This window comes from Erpetoichthys calabaricus, chromosome 2 (genome assembly GCF_900747795.2).
Source record: "Erpetoichthys calabaricus chromosome 2, fErpCal1.3, whole genome shotgun sequence".
Classification (NCBI taxonomy): domain Eukaryota; kingdom Metazoa; phylum Chordata; class Cladistia; order Polypteriformes; family Polypteridae; genus Erpetoichthys; species Erpetoichthys calabaricus.
This window is the reverse complement of record NC_041395.2, coordinates 163,136,764-163,158,636: the sequence shown is the minus strand read 5'-3', so window position 1 is coordinate 163,158,636 and position 21,873 is coordinate 163,136,764. Positions and strand designations below refer to the sequence as shown.

Sequence of the window (21,873 nt, the reverse complement as noted above, 5' to 3'; positions counted from 1 at the left end):
ACGCTTTTGGGTCTCTTTTCTCCGCGCTGCTCTTTCTTTTTTGCTTAATGTATTGTCCTTATACGTTTTATATGTGCTGAGAGCACAGGATCTGTGTGTGCTACGTGTCTTTACATGACTGATTGTTCCGTGCTCTTATTTGATATTGGTTGGGTTTCGTGGGTCTTTTAATTGTCTTCTGAGAAGTTCCGAGAAGATCATGTCTCGTTGCCCTGCTTTTCATTTCCAGGATTTTTTTTTTTATAATAGAGAGATACCTTCTGACAAAAACTGAACTATTAACCTTATTAGAATAAGGTTATAATGTTACTTAACAGGGATAATGGAGGATTCAGTTTTAGCCCCATATAAGCTATACAAAATGGAATGTTTGTAAGGTTAGCTCTGTGTGACAGTAGAATAGCCTTTAGATTGAAGTTAGACGGCCAGAAAGAAACATGAACTGTTAGACAGGTAGGCATTAAGGGCATATAATTTTCTAAAGTTTGTTATGTTACGTTATGTACATAATGTACGTTATGTGATGAATGAAATAACATATACTGTAGAAACCTTAAGAAATGTAACCTAAATATTTAATCCTCAAGCACAAAATCATAGGTTTTCCATTTTCCCTTTTCTGCATGTATTATCAACTTTTTAATCTTATTTTTTGTGTAAACTGTTTGCTTTGAATTTTACTAAAAGCTTTAAAAAGAAGACATTTGGACTGTGGAGTTTTTATATATATAGTGAGTCATATAGTGGTGGAATACTTGTCTGGTAGCTGCATTTGAACTATTTTTAACTATTTGGAAATACTCGACAAATGCAGCTACAAATGCTTTGTTCAAAGAAGTGAAAATACAAGAATTTCATGCCAGGTCATGCGGGTAACACTAAATATAAAACAGTTCCAGGCTAACAGTACAGTTTATTTTTTGCACATTTTTCCAATGCATGGCTTTCCCTTCCACGCGGGTCTGTAAAAAACAACTGAAACACTTTCCTTGTCTTTTTTCTTTCTTTCTTTTCATCTTCCTCTTACTTCAGTTCTTCTCCACTCCATTACACCTCAGGCTTGTCCACTGGCCCCTGCCAAAGTCCCGAGTAAAGTGGGGTGGCTTCTTTGATGTCAGACCCAGGCAGCACTTCCTCACTGGGCTGGCACACCTCTGGGTCAGGCAGACCCCAGGGTTGTGCTTCAGGACTACAATACCCATGCTGCCCTCCTGGTACCTCTGGGTCAGGCAGACCCCAGGGTTGTGCTTCAGGACTACAATACCCATGCTGCCCTCCTGGTATGTGCATGGTTATTCCAGCCCCAGCCACATGGCAGCTTGCAGTTCTTATAGCCATTCTCCCCATACATCCATATTACAGAACAGACATGACACAAAACCCACCAGCCTGGTCAGAAGGCTGGTTCCACCCAGACATCCATTTCAACTAATACAGTTTTACGTTTGTTATCAAATATTTTTCAGGTGAAATTTTTACATTCAATGGTCCTGAAATGAGAATTACAAGGCCTTGTCATAAGCCCCAAAATGACACACTTTTACAATAATCCAGGAGTTCACCTTGCAACATAAATCATTTGCATTTGATTTAATACAGTGTTTCAAACAATGTGTGTTCTGGACGGAAGATTTATGTTGGATTTCCAAGTTATGTTTTGCATGTTTTTTATCCTGTGCTCCACCCCTTTAAATGTAAATGTGGGAATGCTGTGTAATAATTAAACTTAGTCCTGATCTTCTTCCATTGTTTACTTCTGCAAAACATAAACCTGAGCATCATCCCCTGCTAGATCCACACTATGCAGTCTGGTCTTGACATGGTGCTAATATGTTACTGTCTGCAACTGGCCCAATGTGTTTATTTGTTTTGAGTGTTTTTATTATTATTCACCTTGTAAAGTGTTCCATAAAAAGCCACTAATAAAGCAAAGCGTAGATCCTTAAAAGGTTAAGAGAAATAAGCAAAATGCAATGAGAAGAATAATAAGTATATTTCAGGATATAAATTAAACATTTCTGATTGCTCAGTTTTAACTCTCATACTGTTTCAAACAACCATCATGATTATAACTATACTGTATGAATAAAATGACTTCATAACATATAACATCAAATTGCAAATAAAATATATACTGGTGAACATCAGCACATCTTCCAACATAAAATATGAACATATTCCAATACAAGAAAAGTGCAGCTGTAGTCCTGAGTATAAAATGTTGCAGAAGGGACATATGAGGATGCACAAAGAGTATAGGACTGGGATGATTTGCTTATGAAAGGAGAAATCCACTCTAAACACTAGTGGGGGTAGTGAGGAGCAGTAAGCAGTGTCAGGTATTACACCAGGCTACTCTCTGGCTCCAGTTTCCCCTGTCTCCCCCCGTCTACTTATGTTCTCTGCTAGCACTCCTCACGTAGAAGTCAAATGAGGATGAACAGGTGGGACACCATTTGAATTCAGTGCTCTTGCATTGTGTTGTCTTTCCCTATAAGAAAAGTGTTCCAAAGAATTCGACCTTTTTATGGTGGTCAGTGATTTGCTTCTGGAGGAACAGTGGAGAAATAAATATACTTTTTTTTTTACCTAAATAAGTGTAACACATATTTTTCTAAGGAATGTTAAAATAACTTGTTCTGTAAAAATGGATGAGAAGTTTGTTTCATTTGTTTAGGAGACAATCTTCATTCTTTGCACCTTTTCCAGCTTTCCTTCAGTGTCCTCTGTTTCTGCTCCAGTATTGCTTCCTTCCGTGTTTCATGTACAACATCAGTAAAAGGATCAAAGTTCTGCCTCGGCCACTACTTTTAAGTGCTATACAGCATCCTTTGGGCATGTCTATCTACTTAATCACTTTGTGGTAAAGTGATGGTAGATGCAGGGGGACATAAACATGGAGTTCTGCTTACATCAATGATCTTGATCTCCTTGTTTGCTTTTTCAGTTTATTGTTTTAATGATTTTGACATATTCCATGTTGTTTTTGGATCTTTGCCCTCCTTTTGATTTTTTAGATACTTTATCTGTATTATGTTTTGGTAATTGTGGAATTGCAGACATTCAGTATAAAAACGTTATCAGTTCTCTCTTGCTTCAAACTAAATAATTTAAAAAAATTCATATAAAAAAAATAAAGTTATAATTAAAAATAAACATCCGTCTTCCAACAAAAGCATATATAGATCAGCTAAAACTGTGGAGTTAGGCTGCTACAGCTGCAATAGCTAGACTATTCAATCTATTTTTATGTATTTGTTTTGAGAATTTGTGGATATTATGCAGTTTATGCTCACCTCTCTCATCATTAGTGTACCATCCTTCGTGGAATTGCCAAAGGAATCTGCATGAGGGCCATCTTGACTACCCACCAGGCTTAGTGTATAAGACTCATTCTCCTCTTGGATTGTGGTAGGGCTGCATATTTAGAAACACACATATTTAGAATCACTAGAAAACAATAATTTCTGCAGTTTATAAGCTGGTCAAAATGTAACAGAAGCTGAATATGCATATGTGAATATCAAAACTCTGTGAATGTAAACAAATAAATACAGACCTAAATAGTACAAATTTTAACTTTTTTGGGTGTTGTTTGTGTGCCAACATTAAAAAAAACAATTATAAAAATCATTTACTGAAGAGTAGACCCAGGATACAGATAGTACACAATACATTGAGCTTTTATTATACTTGTATGAGGAAAAATGTGAATGAAGAGCCCAAGGTCAGTGGCAATAAAAAAGTGTGGCACTTACCCAAGTATTTCAACTATGACAGCCTATGTGCAAAGATTTCTTAATGAAAAATGTCTGAGATGGCAATACACTTTAGAGCAATACTCTACAATATTGTGATGGTGCTGACATGTTACACCAATGAAAGATTAGTCACCCATACTAGATGAGCTGGCATTCCATCACTAGAGGCAAGGGGCGCTTATAAAAATGGCAAGCCTGCAATGTCACATACAGTTTTCCAGCTAGTGTGTCAAAGGTGAGCAGTCCTTTAAAGGATGGAAAGAAATAGCCATGTAAAGGGCAAAAGAGCACCAACGCTACATTGGCGTCATAAGTGGGACAAAAAGAAGGACTATCATTCGATTTGGCAAAGTGCAAAGTACTGTGGAGACTGCAATAGACCTGCTTGGCTTTTCGGAGAAATTGTTGTGGAGTCTCTTGAGGCTGAGATCCAGAAACTGGAAATCCTTTTGCAGCATCAGTACAGGGGGGGAAGACAGCCCAGAGACTGTTACTCCTGTAGCTCCACAACCCCTTCTCCATCAGCTAAGGTCCATTGGTTTGGGCGCATGGAGCTGGAAAGAAGTGTGGCAGATCAAGTTGCCATTGACCCCAGGTGAGCAGTATGATGCAGTGATAAAACTGCGCAGGCAAGGGGCGAGGCAGATTATAAAGGCATTATGGGGGAGCCATGGAGGGAGAGTCTTGGACCTGCATTGGTGTTTGTAGCATCAGTTCAGTAAAGGAAACCAGTCTAGATACCAGTACATTTGCAGCTTCATACAAGAAGGTTTCCCTGCTCACCAATAATCAACAGATCACCCCACAGAAGTGCAGCATTTAACGCCTCTGCTGCACTGCATTATAGCACCTACTGTGCCACTTGATAATGAAATGCTTAAGATACCTGCTGATGTGCCCTCGTCACTGGCTGTAGTGGAAGAGACCACCCAGCTGCTTCAAAGAGCTCTGTGCTGTTTCAAGAAGATGGAAGTATTTGATTTGACAACAACTTTGAAGGTAGAGTAATGTAACAGTGCTGATTAATTACATCAGCCAGGTATTAGTCACCCATATTATGAGCTGGATTTCCTTCACCAGTGGCAGGGCTATCTATAAAAACAGCAAGAATGCAATTTTGCAAGCAGCTTTCCATCTAATGTGTCAAAGGTGAGCAGTCCTTTAAAGGACAGCAAGCCACCGAAAATAGCCATGTAAAGATCAAAAGAGAGTCTATTCTGGCACTGAACGCTACAAACCCAAGTATCATCTAAAGATCAATGGCAAAAAAAATGCATGGCACCTACCACAAGTGTTTCACTATCCATATCTATGCAAGGATTTCTTAATGAAAAAATGTGTTAGATGGCAATACACTTTAGAGCAGTACCCTACAATATGTTTCAGACCTAAAATCATTCTGCTAAAGTGAATGATACAGTAGGCCACTTGCAGTCTATTGGTATTCCTTAGCATAAAGTCGGTGTGAAACAGAAGTATTTTTGTCTGGATCGAAGAAAGTTGGATCGATTGTTCTGTGGTTAATGATTTAGAGGCATTCCCCCAGACCTAACAATGAAGAAGTTTACTTTCAAGGATAAGCTTAAGTGTCAGATGACCAAAAACAGTTCCTTATATTGGTACTCAGAACAACATTGTTAAAGTACATAAACTACTATTTCCCATTGTGAAATGTGAATTTCCCATTGGGATTAATAAAGTATCTATCTATCTATCTATCTATCTATCTATCTATCTATTGGATGCTACAATAGCATTAGTCAAAAGGATACTTACTGAAGTAACCCAAAACTGATAAAGCATAACAAGTCAAAACATTAGCCACAGTAGCTGAGCGGACAGACAGACAAGAACTGCACTGTAGTAGGATTTTGGGTTAAAAGTGGATCTGATGATAGCGAGTTAAATTTTACTTTGGCAAAATAAATTAACTGAAAATTGGTTACCATATACAACGTGTAAGTTTTGGACCCTTGTTTTTTTATCAGAAATGATAGGAAATGTCAAAAATATTTTATTGTCACATAACTACAATAATGTAACAAATATCATACATAGAAATAAAATGAGAATGAGAAGCCGAAGTGCCTTTCAAGGCAGGATGCATAAATTGGCTTGACAATGGTGTGTTCATTTCGTGAGATTAGCCAGTAGGGAAGAGTTTTATGAACACAAACAGTAGTCATGTTTAAATTTTATGTTTTTTTATGTCCATAATGGACCAATATTATGAAAGAGATCTAAATTTCACTTTGCTCAGATATGGATACTCTGAGCTTACGAAGTACTTAACCCACTCTTACAGATTACAATTTTTCCTTTGATCATACTTTGAGACCAACTGATTTAGAGATTGGAGTTGAACAAGTAAACTCGTTATTTTGTTTCATATTGTTGTCCCCTTATTATGTCCATGGCTTCAATTCAATTTTCATATTGGCAGATTAAAAAATCCACATTCAGGACAAAACTAAAATAATGGAAAAGGTGACTAGACAGGAAGATGGTTGACACATTATAAAAATCGCTGCTTTATTTGGGAGAGATTAAAGTGTGAATAGATTACTGACTCTAGCTTTGCAATGCCTGGAGTTTTATACTGATGTAAAATATCTGGCAAATTCTTCATTAATGTGGTAACATTTTGGGAAACTTATTAAGGTGGTTTGGTATTTTTATAGTTGGGATTTGGTATATACTCTCTTTAGGTCTATATAAAAGAGACTCTGAAAGTGAGAATAGGGTCACCCAAGGAACCTATCGTAACAAAACACATGGCACTGTCAGCAGGATTTTGGGAGTATCATGTCTTGAACCCAAGTCTAAATACCGTTTTGTTGGGTTATTTGAAGTAATAAAGTAGTTAGTTACAGAGCATATAGTATGGCAAGACTGCTACTTGCTCGTCCACAGGGTTAGCAGGCTGAGTCGGTCAACCCAACAGAATGGATAACACGAAACAAGGTAAGTATCATAAGTGGAATTAAGTCATTTGTACTAGCCTCCATGTGTCAAGGTTATTCTCAGGGACCATGGTGTTCCAGTTTTTAGGTCTAGGTTATATCTTGGGGCACATTTGTGTTGTTTGTGCCAAAGCTAGTGGGTCCATATGTGGATTACTGAAAAGTGACAACAGGTAGTACATCTCTCATAATCAGTAATTAAGAGGATAGGGTCAGTGTGTAAGTTTATTGTGTGAGTGGAATTCAACTCTTATCAAACTTGAGGGAGAATACAACAAATACAACACAATTAGAAGTCAAATGTTTTCAAGAAGTTAATAATAAGCAGAATAAGCAAACCAATCTCTACTACAAACTTTTAAACTGATCACTTCCTCAATGCTGGTTGTATTATAGTATAGTTTCCTTGTTTAATCCTCATCAAGACTAAGAAATTGCAGGCCGGTCACATTTGAAAAGAGAATATCTTGAAAATAGAAAACATGGAGATAATGAATTGGATCAAGGATGTTAAATTTCAAATGCTTACAAATAGTGCTCTGATAGACATAGAGAATTCTCTTACATTATCCTTGGAATGTCACTGACAGGAACAGTTCCATCGTGCCCTTCATTCTCACCATCCTCTTCATCCTCACTACTTTCAGACTCTTCACTAGAAGATGAATAGTCTGTCACTTTGATTGGTGGGCGATTAGTTTCATCCATGCGTAATTCACGTAGTTCTTTGGCCAGCGCTGTCAAGTCCTGAATATAAAAGTTAACACTGCTTTCAGCATATCATTAACTACACGGGAAAGGAATGTCAGCGTCAAGACATGAACTGACAGAATTAGAAACCCAGGCACTTTCAATTCACTCAGATGTTGACAATTTTCATTCAGAAATGTTCAAAGAAACATTTGACCTTTGCTTATGCTTTTATGTAGCCTGAGCAAAACATTGATTGAATTTCTAAAAATGAAAATACATTAAATGAAGATTTCCTTCAAAGGCTGGATATACAACATCACTACAGCCTGGCAGGAACTCAATCTACTCTTTCCTAATGATTGATCTATGTTCAGCATTCAGATTTAATCTAGACCACGGACACATCAGATCAGGGCATGCAGTGAATTTTAGAAACGGTGAAATACTGCAGTATGAGATTTAAAGTGACAGCTTACATACATATGAAAGCTTAACACTTTTAGAAATTTTAGGTATTTAATCATTGTGGATGCTTTTTTAAAGGATCAAAACACCAAATGTGTTTGGTGAAGGTTTCATTTTTTGGAGGGTTCAGTTAAAATCAGGACAAGATGCGATGCTTAGTTTCCACCCAGCATTAGTAATACTGAACTAGATTCACAAGGTTTGAACATTAGAGTAGGGATGTCAAACTCAGATCCTGGAAGGCCACAGCAACTGCAGGTTTTCCTTCCAATGATTGAGTAACCTGCAATCAGTACTGCTGTTAATAGAACACATTTCTTTTGCCGTAACTTTAATTGAGATGGAAAGTGAGTCAACACATATCAAGCTTACACAGGGATCTAAAATTCAATTCCTTGGGGCACACCATTTTTGCTCTAGCCAGTTTCTTGTCTAGAAAACTAATATCTGCTGTTAATGTAACCAGTTATTTAATTTTACGGCTTGCTATTATTCTTATTCAGTATTTATTCGGCACTCTCCTAACACTAGACATTTCAAAACCTGTCAATTTCTTTTTCCTGATGTCATGAACCTGGAGTCCCAAAAGTACACAAGTCCCATAAATACTTCCAGAATTGCCTACTGGGGAGGGGATTACTGTCAAAATCTTAACTAGAAACAAAAACCGCCTCGAGGAATCTTTATAGAATAAGATTTACTTTTAACCAAAATGCTCTGTAGCACAAGAAGCTCCATGGAGCAAGGAAAGCCAAGGGGCAAACACAATCCCAATACAAATATCAAACAATGCTCAAAAGCAAATGTTCAAAAATCCAATCACAATAAGCACAACAGAAACACTCCACTCCCTAGCGCACTCAAAATTATCCGCCAGGAACTATGAGAGGCTCTCCATATTTATAGGAGGGTAGTTCCTGGTGGTGATTGGCAGGCAGTCACACGTCTTGGGGAACCACCAACAAAACACATGGAAGAAAAGAAAGGCAGCTTATTGTCATAGATAAAAGGAATAAAATGCATAATAAACAAAAGAAACATTAACATAAACAGATTGTCGTTATCTGGAGGGCCACGAAAGCACAATTTCAAAAAGTTGCCCACTACTCGGGGAGAAAACACCATCAAAAGCCCTGGCTAGAAACCCAAAGGACTGAGAACAAATCTTTATGAAATAAAAGCTTATTGCCACAAAACTGGCTGTGTAAGCACAAAGCTCCGAAGAGCACAAAGGAGATGCCTGAAGAGACAAGGCAGACACAACAAAATCTGCATACAGAATACAAAGGCATTGATCGAAACAGAGCAGAAGTTCAAAAATATCAAACAACTCAGCCCCAATACAAAATCCAGAGGGGAGGTCAAAAACAGAGCAAGGGTTCAAAAATCCAGAAAAAAGCAATAGCAAAAGCACAGAAACTCACAAAAACTCTCCACTCCCCAGTGCATTCAATGAACCGCCAGGAACTATGGGAGGCGATTGGCAGGTGACCCCGCCCATTGGGGAGCCACCCACAAAACACAAGAGACATAATAAAGGCCATTCCCCTTTACCAACACACACAAAGAAAAACAGATATAATAAATAAAATAAACATTAGTATGAATAAATGGTATAAAATTAAACAAAACAAATGAGGGACACAACTTTGAACAATACCCAGGGGGAAAATGCTGGCTGAACCATGACATGGATGACAGAAAAATGGATAAGAAGCACAACTTTGAACCCCAGTCAGGGGAGAAACCCTTACTGGAATATGACACCAGAGAGCGCCATTAACATGTTGTGAGGACCGGAGCAGATCAATATTTCCTAGACTTTCATTTTCTTGTCTTGAAACATTTTATGAAAATAGTAATTGTATGATGAGCACATAGATTCAAATGGGATCAGGTTAGCTGGTCATCTGTTGTCTTGCTTTACATCTCATTTTTGTTTACTTGAACAATTAAGGGTTCTAAATCTTAAAGAAGCAAGTTAATTAAAATTAGGCAAAAGAAGTATATTTCATTAGTGGCAGTCATTATGAAAATAGTTGGAAAGAAACCTATAGAGACTATGGCCCTCCAGCATCTAAGTGTGACAAATCTGTATTGTAAGAAAGAAACTGGTGTATTTTAAAGCTTTAATAATATCAAGTAATAATTAAACCATCTTATATGTAAACGTCTACGCATGGAAATGTGTGTGTCTGTCTGTCCGGCCCAGAAGTACGAGGTGGCCAGGAAGTGCAAGGCTACAGCATGAAGCTCAAAGAAAGCTACTCTGTCGTCACAATAAAACCGCTGAGAAAAGAGAAACTTGGTTAGCTGATAATACACAAGTGAGGCGAGCACATCGTCAAAACGAAACCTCAGAGGTTAGAGAAACTCGCTTAGCCACTGATAGACAACAGAGGCGAGCATGTCGGTAAAACGAAACTGCCGAGGAAAGAGAACCTTGCTTAGCCGCTAACACACAACCAATGTGATTAATTGATTAAAGTGCCAGAATCCATGGTTTCTAGAAGCCCGGGCTTTTTGCAGCATGGGCTAACACAGCTTGTATCTTTATAATCTGGAAAGACACAAGACCAGAGAAGACCAGAGAGAGGCATTGCAATTCCTGTTAAAGGATGAATAGATTGAAGGAGGTAAGCAGACATGAAAGGTCCTATATGAGATACAACCATTATGTTGAATTATTTATAATGCAAGGATCATACCAAAAGTAATGGACAAATTTAATTACAAAGAAATCAATGACAGTATTGCAATGTGCTCTGTTTAAATAGTAACATCAACTACCTAAGTTACACGTTCAGAGTAAGACATGAATGTGAAAGAGAAAATCATCACAAATGACTTTCACAGACAAGCATATGGAGACAACAGAATGATAAAATGATGGGTAATGTGCTTTAAAGATTGCGACTATACACATAAATAATCATCCCCATATAAGTGTGTTGGGGGACAGGGAAAGGGTTCTTTAGCATTAAATTCAATAATCTGATGATGCCGGACCATGTTTTGCTAGCATTTGTTTGCACTAAACTTTAAAAATGTGCCTGGTGATGCAATTTTTTTATTCAGGTGTACATCAGGCGGTGCCACTAGTTACTATCACTCTCTTTCTGTCTCTTAGCGGCTACTTAAAATCAGAGTATGTATCAAAAGTAATGAGCATATTGAAATTATCAATAAAACATCTGGCAATATTTATTTCAATGCATAGTATTGTAACTTATTCTACTAAGATGCCCAGGTCATGTAACTGAACACCCATCAACCCTCATCTCTGGTGAAACTCTGGACGTTTTTATCCATTATCCATGTCTTGGCAGCCAACTATCTCAGAAGGCAGATATCAAGGAACAAGTCCAGCACTGCATCAGCTCTTCTGGAACCTCTTTCCGTTTGTTGCATTGTCACATGTTCTAGAACTTAAACCTAAAGAAGGAAACCAAGCTAATGGTCTATAGTGTTAACTGTTGTGGCAAGCGGCTGGGGGCGGTACCCACCTGGGATGTCCGGAAGGACCGAAGGAGGGATTACGCCTCCTCCGGACCACAAGGGGGCGACCGCTCTGGTGGCTATGGGGACCACGGGAAAGGAGCATGGAAGCTCAACCCAATAGGGGCCTGTGGTCACACCCAGGGAGTGACGGCAGAACCTCATTGGGAGGCACCTGGAGCACGTCCGGGTGAGGATAAAAGGGGCAGCCTCCCTCCATTCGATGGCTGGAGTCGGGTGGAAGAGGACGGAGCTCGGAGGAGAGGAGTGGAGGTGGTTGGGAAAGGAAAAGGCATTTTGAGTGGCCAGGACTGAAGGGTGATTGGTGCAGGGGCACTGGGTTGTGTGTGCACTTGTATATAATAGAAATGAAATAAACGTGTGGTGGTCATTAAACCTTCGGTGTCCGCCTGTCTGTGTCCGAGCCAGTCTCCACACTGTATATAAGCTAATTGTCTATAGAACCAGTTTTCTGCCATTATTACCTAAAAACTCAACAGTGGTTTTTATCAGTGCTACCTTTTGAAGATTCTCTACATCAGCTGGCAGGCACCAACTCCAGGATCTTCACTGAAGCAGTGACAACCATGATCCTGCAGTTCCAACTCCACAAAATACCTGACTCCTGCTTCCCAGACAATTAATTCACGTCTAGCTGAGCCAAAACAACCAGAGGAAACAGTTCATGGGCACCCTCAAGGTCTGCCATTCAAATTTTCAGATGCGAATCAATATATGAGAGACTCTTCCAAAAGATCATCTCCTATGGTGCCCTGCGATTCACCATACCATAGCATATTCTGAGATCGACTCTCTCTAGGATAATAGAGTAAAGACTGCAAAAAAAGAGGGAGGAAAAAAACTAGATATGTGGATGCTGATTTCAAATGGAATCTCTTGCAATTGCTCTTCCGTTATCACTGGTTTGTGAATTAGACTCCTCAGGCATCTAAGACCACATATAAAGTATAACCTTTACTGGTGTTACTCTCATTTTAAGCAAGCGCCAAGAGACTGAAAGAGAGTGATAACTAGTGGCTCCATCTGATATATCACACTGGAATAAAAATTAGGTCTCCAGACACATTTTTAGTTTTTTTTTTATTCATCTATAGTCAATGATTTATTTACATTTTCACTTTTTATTACACAAAATCTGTGACTGGTGTGTAGACTTTTTATATCCACTGTATATTACTTTTGATTACTTTTTGTATATTGAATTCCTGCCACTTTACCCATAAAAATGTATTGTACATTTTGAGATTTATGGATATATATGCTTTTCTAAAGATTTGTAAAGAGTATGATTTTTAAGTAATGAAAAAGAAGGCTGTGGCTGTTGCTTTCAGGTTACTACAGTGTGCAGGTATATTTTCTTATTAAGGCTGCATTTTTTTTTTCAAAAATATATTTATTTACCAGACAATATTAAGACCCTTTCTATTTCATGACCTAAAGGGCAATGATAACATTTTGCCAACATTGGAGTTTTCAGCTTCATTTCCCAAACATACATTCTTCAATCTTTTGAGTGAGCTACAAAAATGAAAAGCCCACAACATAAGCAAAAAAAAAAAAAAGATGAGTGAAACAGAAATGCAAGAGTGTCTATTTGGCTCAGTCAGCAGCTCTGCTGTATCTGCAGTTTGAGTCATTAACACCAAACAATCCTGAGAGAATAAAAGAATGACACCACTAACCTCATCTACGGCTTTCTTGTAGCTCTAAAAGGAGGGAAGATTGTCAGCAGCAATGAAAAGATATAAAAGAAAAAGGAAAGTAAAACAGGGGGTGGGTGCATTTGGGAAAGAAAACAAATGAATAAAGAAAAGAAAAGATAAGCAGTTAGTGATTGATAAAAGCATAGAAATAATTTAGGACAACACAAATGGTTGACTTGTGTGGTTGTCAACACTGTGAAATTTCTGATTCAGATGTGAATCTGTATATACAATAATAAGATACACCAGGAATCCCTACATGGATGTCGTCTATTGTGCACTTCTACAGGCATTTTTTTTTTTCCGAGTGTTAAACCAGGCTTTTGCTATAGATTTACAGAGCGATTAACTTCTTACGTCGTCATATCGGAGCAATCAAGTTAATTTAGATGTTAGGAATAATTTTGTGGGCACATTAAAGGTATCCAGTCTCTTCATAAATTAATGTCATCATCATCTTAATTCTGTCAATGAGGAAATAGAGGAGTATGAAGAAGAAAACAGCACTGCAGTTTAGAATCGTAAGAAGAATGGTTAGATTCTCTTCTGTTTTGCTTACATTTGTGTGAATGTTAAGACACACATGGCCCTGTCACAAATCAAAGACTAAATAATCAAAATGAAAAATAGAAAGATGTACGGCATAGTTATGTGCTTTTTGAGCATCAAATGGCTACCACTGCCTTGAATGTGTTCTCTTATGAAAACGTAAGACAAATACGTTTATGTAACTTAACTCTGAAGAGCTGACTGTCTGTGTAAAATGTTTGAGAACCTAGCCTAACAGAGATTTCTCCTTGGTAGGTGGGGATTTCTCCTTATGAATAATTTTTTATACTGACATTTGAATCAGTCTGGCCAACTTCAAGCATGTCTCCATGATGGTAACAATATTGCATATTGTACACATATGCTGATATACAGTACAAAGTGCCCCACACAGAGTAATAGTCAAGTTTTTAAAGTTAGATAAAAGAAATCAATAGAACTATACCTTGTTCTAGGGCCATAAAACAAAATTCTAAATAGCATTCTGCTCACACAGTTTAGGTACATCAATTTGATGTCACAAAGTGACTCACCTTTTATAATTGCATTTCTGAAGAAAGTTTCCACCCTTTGCTCAATTCAATACATCAGGTACTGAAGGTCAGAGTCTGTGAGATAAGGAAAACACAAGAGGGAGCAATGTAACTCACCGCTGGTCGGCCAGGTCTGTTGCTTTCTCTTGTTTCTTCCGACTTAATCTTTGAGGACTCCTGGGGAGCTGCAGATGGCTCCTCAGCTTTGCTTCTTCCTAGTCAAGCAACATATGCGAATTAGTCAATTGTTGCTCTGCTCTTTTTGATTCCTTCACAGCCTTCCACTGAGCTAGGTTTCATGGCTGATGGTAAACCCTAGCTCAGTGTGAAGATCACTCCTAGATAAGTCTATGGGTTTCTGAATGGATCATGAATAAAAACATTAAAATCCACATGTGAAACCTATAGGTTGGATGTCACCATAGTCTAATAAAAAGGTTCCTGTATGCAGATGTCAAAAAACGAAAAATCCAAATGCTGGTGCTTATCAGACCAACTGCAAATCCTTTTTGACTGGTAACTATTGACATACCTAAAAACATCTTGAATAAAATGTTCCCTGTAGCCAGCATAAAAGGTCCTTGTATCCCTGAAACAGTCACAACTCAAAACAGCCTTGCTAGTGGTAGGAAAAGTGGCAAAAAGAGTAACAGATTTATTGCACAATGAATCTCAGGGAAAGAACACACCAGCAATGCAGAACCATGAAACATCTTTTCCAGCATTCAGGGAATGCGGGTTTATTTGTACTACTGTGAACCACGTGGATTGCAGGAGCAATAATAATAAAGTCTGGTATTTTTTTAAGTCAGCGTCATTTCTTAATAGTCATGGTATATACAGTGTATCACTTAGCCAAATGGAATTGCATTCTAAAGTGAAGCATATTTTATTAATGTTAGAAAATAACTAGCCTGCTCCTGCATTTTATAATAGAGCCACTGAGTACTGGCATCCCAAGAAACTTAGTGAATGTGTACATTTTTCAAGCCAAAAACATTATTGAGTATTGATTTGCATCTTCAGATTGCAAAATTTTGCCAACAATGTAACCATTTCATTTCAAGGGAGATAAAAAGCAAGATGTTGCCATTTTAAAAAGTGACCTGGAAATGCACTTCACTTTGCTGCTTGTCTTCCTTCCTGGCACCTTACAGGGCCAGGGGCATGGAATCACCTTATAAAGTCATGGCCAGGTGCTGTTATTGAAACTGAATGTTCATGAATATTGATGCCCGGATGTGCACTGCTGTCTTTGTTCTGTAGACAACCAGACAATAATCACTGAAAAAAGCAAAATATAAAGGGAGGGGACACAGCCATAGTCAAGGTGTTTGAATCATTCCCCAGAGTGATAATGATGATAATGATAAACCAAAGATGAAGTCAAAAAAGTACTTTTACTCAGTGATGACAGTTCCTCATAACTACTGCAAATTAACGTTTATTTTTAAGGATACCAGGAGCTGTGTGCTGTCATCGTTTATAAGAGCGACCTCTGAGCTCAAGCAATATGGTTACAAAATAGTGGAGAATATCCAAAAAGAGAATGCAAAATGATGTAAAGAAGTGACAACACTGTCATACCTTTGAAAGAAATAAACAAGAAATACCTGTACTTGTAAAGTATACTGATAACACTAAAGGTCCTCTAAAAATAAATATGAATAAAGGAAGACGGAAGAAACAAAAAGTCCTCTTGATTTAGAGAAGCTGCTGAAAAGTGCGCCAGCCATGGCCATCGTGACAGGTGCTAGGGTCATGTCTGCAAACCCCAACTACCAAAATAAGCAAAGATGAGCTTATGAGATTATTTTTCTAATACAGCATTTTTATTTTCTGCATATATTTAATTCCAGAATGCACTTTGAGATAATGCGCCAGAGGCAAGTAGCTCATAAATTGTGAGGGAAGTACTTTCCTTTGCTTGTGTGAAGACAAATCCACTGAGATCTCCATCGTCAGCTCAGCACTACTTTCATTTTATCGTGTACTTCTCTTGATTTGAATTTCAATTGACTGCAAAATTCTCCCTGAACAGTAAAGTGAAAACGTGCAGACACATACAACTAGACTGACATTTAAAAGCAGTCAATTATTATTGATTTCTGGTCCTTTAGGTAAATGCTTCTTGGAGTCTTTTTCTATTACCTATGTTGTTTTCTGCTGCTGCACTATGTCTATCTGTTGTCACTTTGATTACATGATTATAGTGAATGGTAGGATTAAATGTGGCCAGGTGAGGATTAAATGAGGCCATACTGGTCACAGGTTCATATTCTACCACCTATGGTTACATGGAAAGCCAGTACTACTGCACTCTCTTGTGAGTACCATGCTTAAAGCTCTGACATCCTGACTAGGACGGAGGCTGGTTCCTTACTAGGAATGGAAAGGTCAACATGGCAGGAAAGAGATAGACAGGTGTCTCAACCAGGATGGAAGCTGGTTTCTTACCAGGAAATGTGGCCAGAATGGAAAGGCAACAACAACAACATTTACTTGTATAACACGTTTTCATACAAATGATATAGCTCAAAGTTCTTTACAAGATGAAGAAAGAAAAATAAAAAATATAAAAATTAGGCAATATTAATTAACAAAGAATAAAGTAAGGTCAGATGGTCAGAAAGGACAGAAAAAATCAAAAACAAAAAACTCCAGATGGCTGGAGAAAAAAACAAAATCTGCAGGGGTTCCGAGGTCATGAGACCTCCCAGCCTCCACTAGGCATTCTACCTAACATAAATGATCTCAATCAGTTCTCAAGGTTTTCATGCTTCACATGGAAGAGTTAGCCAATGATGGTCATGTGGACCTCTGGCCTTCAATCCATCAACGTAGGGACAGCACGGTGCTTTGATCAGGTTGTGGTGGTGCAGATCGCACCACAAAAAACCTGACAGAGAATAGCAAAAAAAAGATAGAGATGGACAGGAGACCAGACTGGGATGTATGCTTGAACTTTTCCTGGAAGGGAGACCTGTTCCAAAGTACAGATGGTGGCTCTATCCTGGGGTCATAATCTTCTCCAGTACTCAATGGAGGCAGTATCCCACTGGTGGAACCCCATATGGATATCTGCATTGCAAGATAGGAATTATAGTCCTGTGGGACAGTCAGAGTTCTTGGGTGTCGCCATGGGGAGTGCTAGAGGGAGCACTATCATCTCTTTTGAAGGGCTTCTGCCTGACTTAGAAATGCTTCCACATGCAATGCCGTGGCACTGGAAGTACTCCCGGGTGTGGCATAAAAGAAGCCAGTTTTCCTGCCATACAATTCAGAGTTGGGAGAAGGTTGATGGGATCACATGGGACGTGTGGAAGGAGGACAAAAGAGCTTTTGAGACTTTGCTATATTTTCTGAAAAGGATTAAATTGAACACTTGTGAAGGTACTGGCCTAAGAAAAGCTTCTTGTTTTTGAACCTGTGACTGTTTTGTGCAGTTGTGTCTGGGGCTTGGTAGTGCTATCTGCTGGTCACCCACTGTAATTTGTCCATAGGAGTAAAAGGTTAAGAAATGTATGCATTGTGTAACATTTGGGTGCATTCTGAGACTTAGTTAACTAGGGCCAGATCTACCATCAGGGTGTTTTGGGGGCCTTTTTACTAATAAAGCTTGTTTATCTATCTATCTGAAATGACAGATTCAGCAAGCTCAAATGGGCAATGGGAACCCTTGAAACAATTGAGTGTCTATGCGTCAAAATCAACAGTGAGAAATGCCGCTCTGCATTAAATGAACCGATGTTTGTGCACAGCATTTTTAACAGCATGATCAACTCTAAAATGTCACCCAGTGGTCTGTGGGGGTGTTAATCTGGCCTTGTAGTTAACTGTTTGAAAGCTGGAACATTTTTTCTTATTTAGTTACTTCAATAAAGTTTCAGTTCTCACATTTTTAATAATTTTATAAACAATGAGTTACATTCAAAAATAACAGTGATAACAGAATGTAATGAAATATGTTAGTAGAGTACATTAAAATGCATGCTTTTTAACAGTACATAATATCACATAGCTGAAGACTTAGCTCATGTACGTTGGCGGTGGTCCAGTAGCTTTCATAGGCAGCAGAGTCTGACTCGATGTAAAAATGGCATTGATTGATATTTTATTGTTGGTTGATGGTGGGGAGCGTCTATGGCTAATTGTACTTTGGATTTCTTAAACATAACATTTTTCAAAAGTATCCAGTGGGGAGTTAAACTCTCTGTTAAAGTCACAAAGTAAAATTGTTGGTTGTTTTGGAAATTGATGGAGAGGAAGTCTGGTGCTGTGCCTATATATTACAGTGTCAGAGAAATGCTGAATGATTATGATTTGAAGATATGGCAGTAATGTGGTTGTTTTTTTTTAATGGAACATAAATAAACACAGAGTACATATTTGTTCATTCTGTGCGTACAGAATGATGCTTACATAATTTTCGTCCTCCTTCATTCATTTTTAGATAAGTGACCTTGTTCTTTTTTCTCCTGGTGTTTCACTAACTTGTATTGGGGATCTGTTTTGCTGTCAGAGGCAGCTAAAAGGGGAAAATCCACAAAATATACAAGTTGAAATAACCCCTTTCAAGTTAATTAGTCTGCGGTGGGTTGGCACCCTGCCCAGGATTGTTTCCTGCCTTGTGCCCTATGTTGGCTGGGATTGGCTCCAGCAGAACCCCGTGACCCTGTGTTCGGATTCAGCGGGTTGGAAAATGGATGGATGGATGGAAGTTAATTAGTAACTGAACTTCACTTAATGTTTCTCTGCTTTAAGACAGATATGCCAATTCCATTTCAAAAAGAGATTTTGAAATTTCAAAAATGTGTACAGCGCACTCAAAAATGCCTCAACAGAAGCTGTCATTTTCTAATACGTTTCCTTAAGATTAAGTGTGCAAATTTCAACAAAATCGGTCCACTGGGGGCTGACTTGTTTCAAGTGGACAAGCAAACAAGACAGACACGATGCTTATCTTTTTATATAATACGCTACCGTGGCTGTACGTTTGTCTGTCCAGGATTTTAAATCACCTGTAGCTCACAAACTGTTGGAACTATTCACCTGAAATTTGGTACACATATACTACGTCACGTCTACTGTCCGCTTTCAGGGTGATGATTGACCTCCAAGGTTATTCCTCTTTTTATTTTTATTTTATTGTAGAATCAACTCTCAGCAGCGGCCAGCAGGGCGGCCGTGCAGCGCATGTGTACAAGCACTGTTCTCATCCATACCACCTTTGCCGTCACTTCCCCTACCTCTTCATATCTTAAATCATTCTTGGGACAGATTGAAGACTTTAGTGCCAGCTTAAGTGAAAATTAAAGAAAACATACTAAATAATTGCAACACAAACACTGACTTGATCAGTTTTAACATGAAAAGATGCAGACGAAAGAAGAGAAGAAGCAGGACGCTAGGGTGGAGAAAAGAAGAGCTGCTCATGAAGCAGCAAGCGCATCAACCTCTGAGCAAACTAATGCTAAATGTACAGAGAAACAGGATGAAAACTAGGAACGCTCAAGCCAAGTATATTCACTGCACGTTATCGTGCAGTGCGCCATTACTGGTCTTACAGTATATATAAATGTCTACACGTGAAAGTGTGTGTGTCTGTCCGCTCCGGAAGTGAGAGGTGAAGTCGGGGTAAGGGCTCCACCTCCGAGGATACACAAGCGAGGCAAAACGAAACCTCCAAAGAAAGTCACTGGCTTAGCCGCTAATACAAAAACGAGGTGAGCACATCGACAAAACGGTATCCCTTTTACTTTTCATCCCGCCATTAATACACAAGTGAGGCGAGCACGCCAGGAAAAGGAAACCTCCGAAGAAACGCAGTCACTTAGCCGCTAATGCACAAGCGATGCGAGCACGTCGGCAATACGAATCCTCCTAGGAGAGAGATGACCAGAGTAGTTCCTTCCAATTACCTGTGTGGGACATGGCCGGCCTTTTATCCCGGCCAATACCCCCAGGCCGCCAGGTGGAGCCCTGCCTGCAACATAGAGGTGCCCCGAGTTCCTGCAGGGCATCATGGACAGTGGAGTTTTTCATCACAGCCCTGCTGGATACCATGGGAACCTCCAGGTGACGCTGCAGGAAGGCCCAGAGACTATTATGTGCCCTATAACCCGGAAGTACTTTGTAGTCATAGCGACAGGAAGAATGACGTGCTTCCGGGGTGAAGAAGAAGAGTTTTTATCTGACCCGGAAGTCTTCCAGGTCACGTGGACAGAGAGGGCGAAACACTTCCGGGTCAAGGACTATAAAAGGACTATGGGAAATCCCAGACGTCGAGCTGAGCTGGGTGGAAGGGTGGCAACGCGTCTGGGAGTGTGGAGGATTGTATTAATTGCTTATTGGTAATTTATGAGTATTGTGGAGTGGTGGGTGCTTTGTGTACGTTATTGTTCAAATAAAAATAATATTTGTACTTTTACCTGGTGTCTGGAGTCAAATCAGAGGGTTCAAGAGGACGACAGCGCCCTCTATCTGTCACACCTGATATCTGTACATTTCAATTTTTTTTCTGATGATTTCAATACTTTCTAGGACCCCGTGGGCTTACACAGCTAGTTGTGTTATAAAAACAGAAGTTATGGATTAACATTCCATCCAGGATAGTTTCTTGACTTGAGGTCAACACTATCAGGACAGGCTCCCGCTACAAATATGTAACAAATAAAGTGTGTTCAGAAAATGTTTAAATCCCTGGAAGGATGGATAGATTTGTTTTCTGCTCACTAATTAAACAGCACACAAAGAAGGGTATGATGGAAGAAATTTGGTGCTGTCTGAGAAATGAAAGCAACTGAAAAATGTGATGTTTGCTCTGTGGAGAGCAGAAGGGGTAATTAAAAGCATTAGAGGCTAAAGAAGACACACATTATTGAATCTCCAGGGCAGTCACAGAGGCCAGGGATTTAAAAAAGGATAATAAAGTGCCAGTCAAAAATAGCTCAGACATTTGTCATCTCTAGAGACGATTTGCACTTTGGCATTGAAAGCTTTTGTTTTGGGTCAGGCTTGTTTATGAAAAGGTACACAGGAAGAATGGGACTCCACGTTCACATTTATTCGTTCCTTTGTGGAGAATGCAGAGTGATACAAGTTTAGCACATAAAACAGAATGCCATGATGCTTTGGTCAGACAAATTCCAAAATTAAGCCTGGGTATCAGGAGCAGTGATAATAAATGCAACACTAATAACATCGCAATGGATTTCAAAGTCTAATTGGACCAAATTAAGTAAACAATATGAATAGAATCAGAACATAATAAGTGAAAGCATTTTTATACATAGGACTTACATGTGTTTATTTATTAACCACTTTATTAAAATAAAACATGTCAAAATGCAAACCTGTGAAGTTTAACATGTTTGAGTTGAGAGAAAATCAGACCATCTATCAGTTATCTGAGTATATGTGCAAGGAGGAGCTGGTGCAGCCAGAAATATCTCATCAATACAAGTCTATGAACCAAATCTGATTGAAATTCATGCAGAATTTTGGATACTTAGAGGGGAATCCAAAGAAAGAGTCATAGTTTATGCACAAGGCAAATTTGATCCAATCTAAGTCTCAGAAATAAGTCACACTAATTAGATTTTTTGCTGAGCTTTTTAATGGCTCATTAATGCTTCAGAGAAATGTGATTACATGGGTGTCAGGGTATATATATTTGAGGTTTTGG

The 21,873-nt window shown here is 38.8% G+C and overlaps 1 protein-coding gene across 2 annotated transcripts in view; it reads right to left on the bottom strand.

Moving 5' to 3' along the window:
- Positions 1–21,873, bottom strand: part of tnikb (TRAF2 and NCK interacting kinase b) — a 375,714-nt gene that overhangs the window by 50,086 nt on the left and 303,755 nt on the right. For both annotated transcript variants that reach the window (XM_028794715.2, XM_028794717.2), the window contains 3 exons: positions 14,304–14,401; positions 7,290–7,471; positions 3,297–3,417 (listed from right to left, as the gene is read on the bottom strand). In XM_028794715.2, coding sequence (XP_028650548.1) covers positions 3,297–3,417; positions 7,290–7,471; positions 14,304–14,401 — 401 coding nt within the window. The remainder of the gene's footprint in view (positions 1–3,296; positions 3,418–7,289; positions 7,472–14,303; positions 14,402–21,873) is intronic.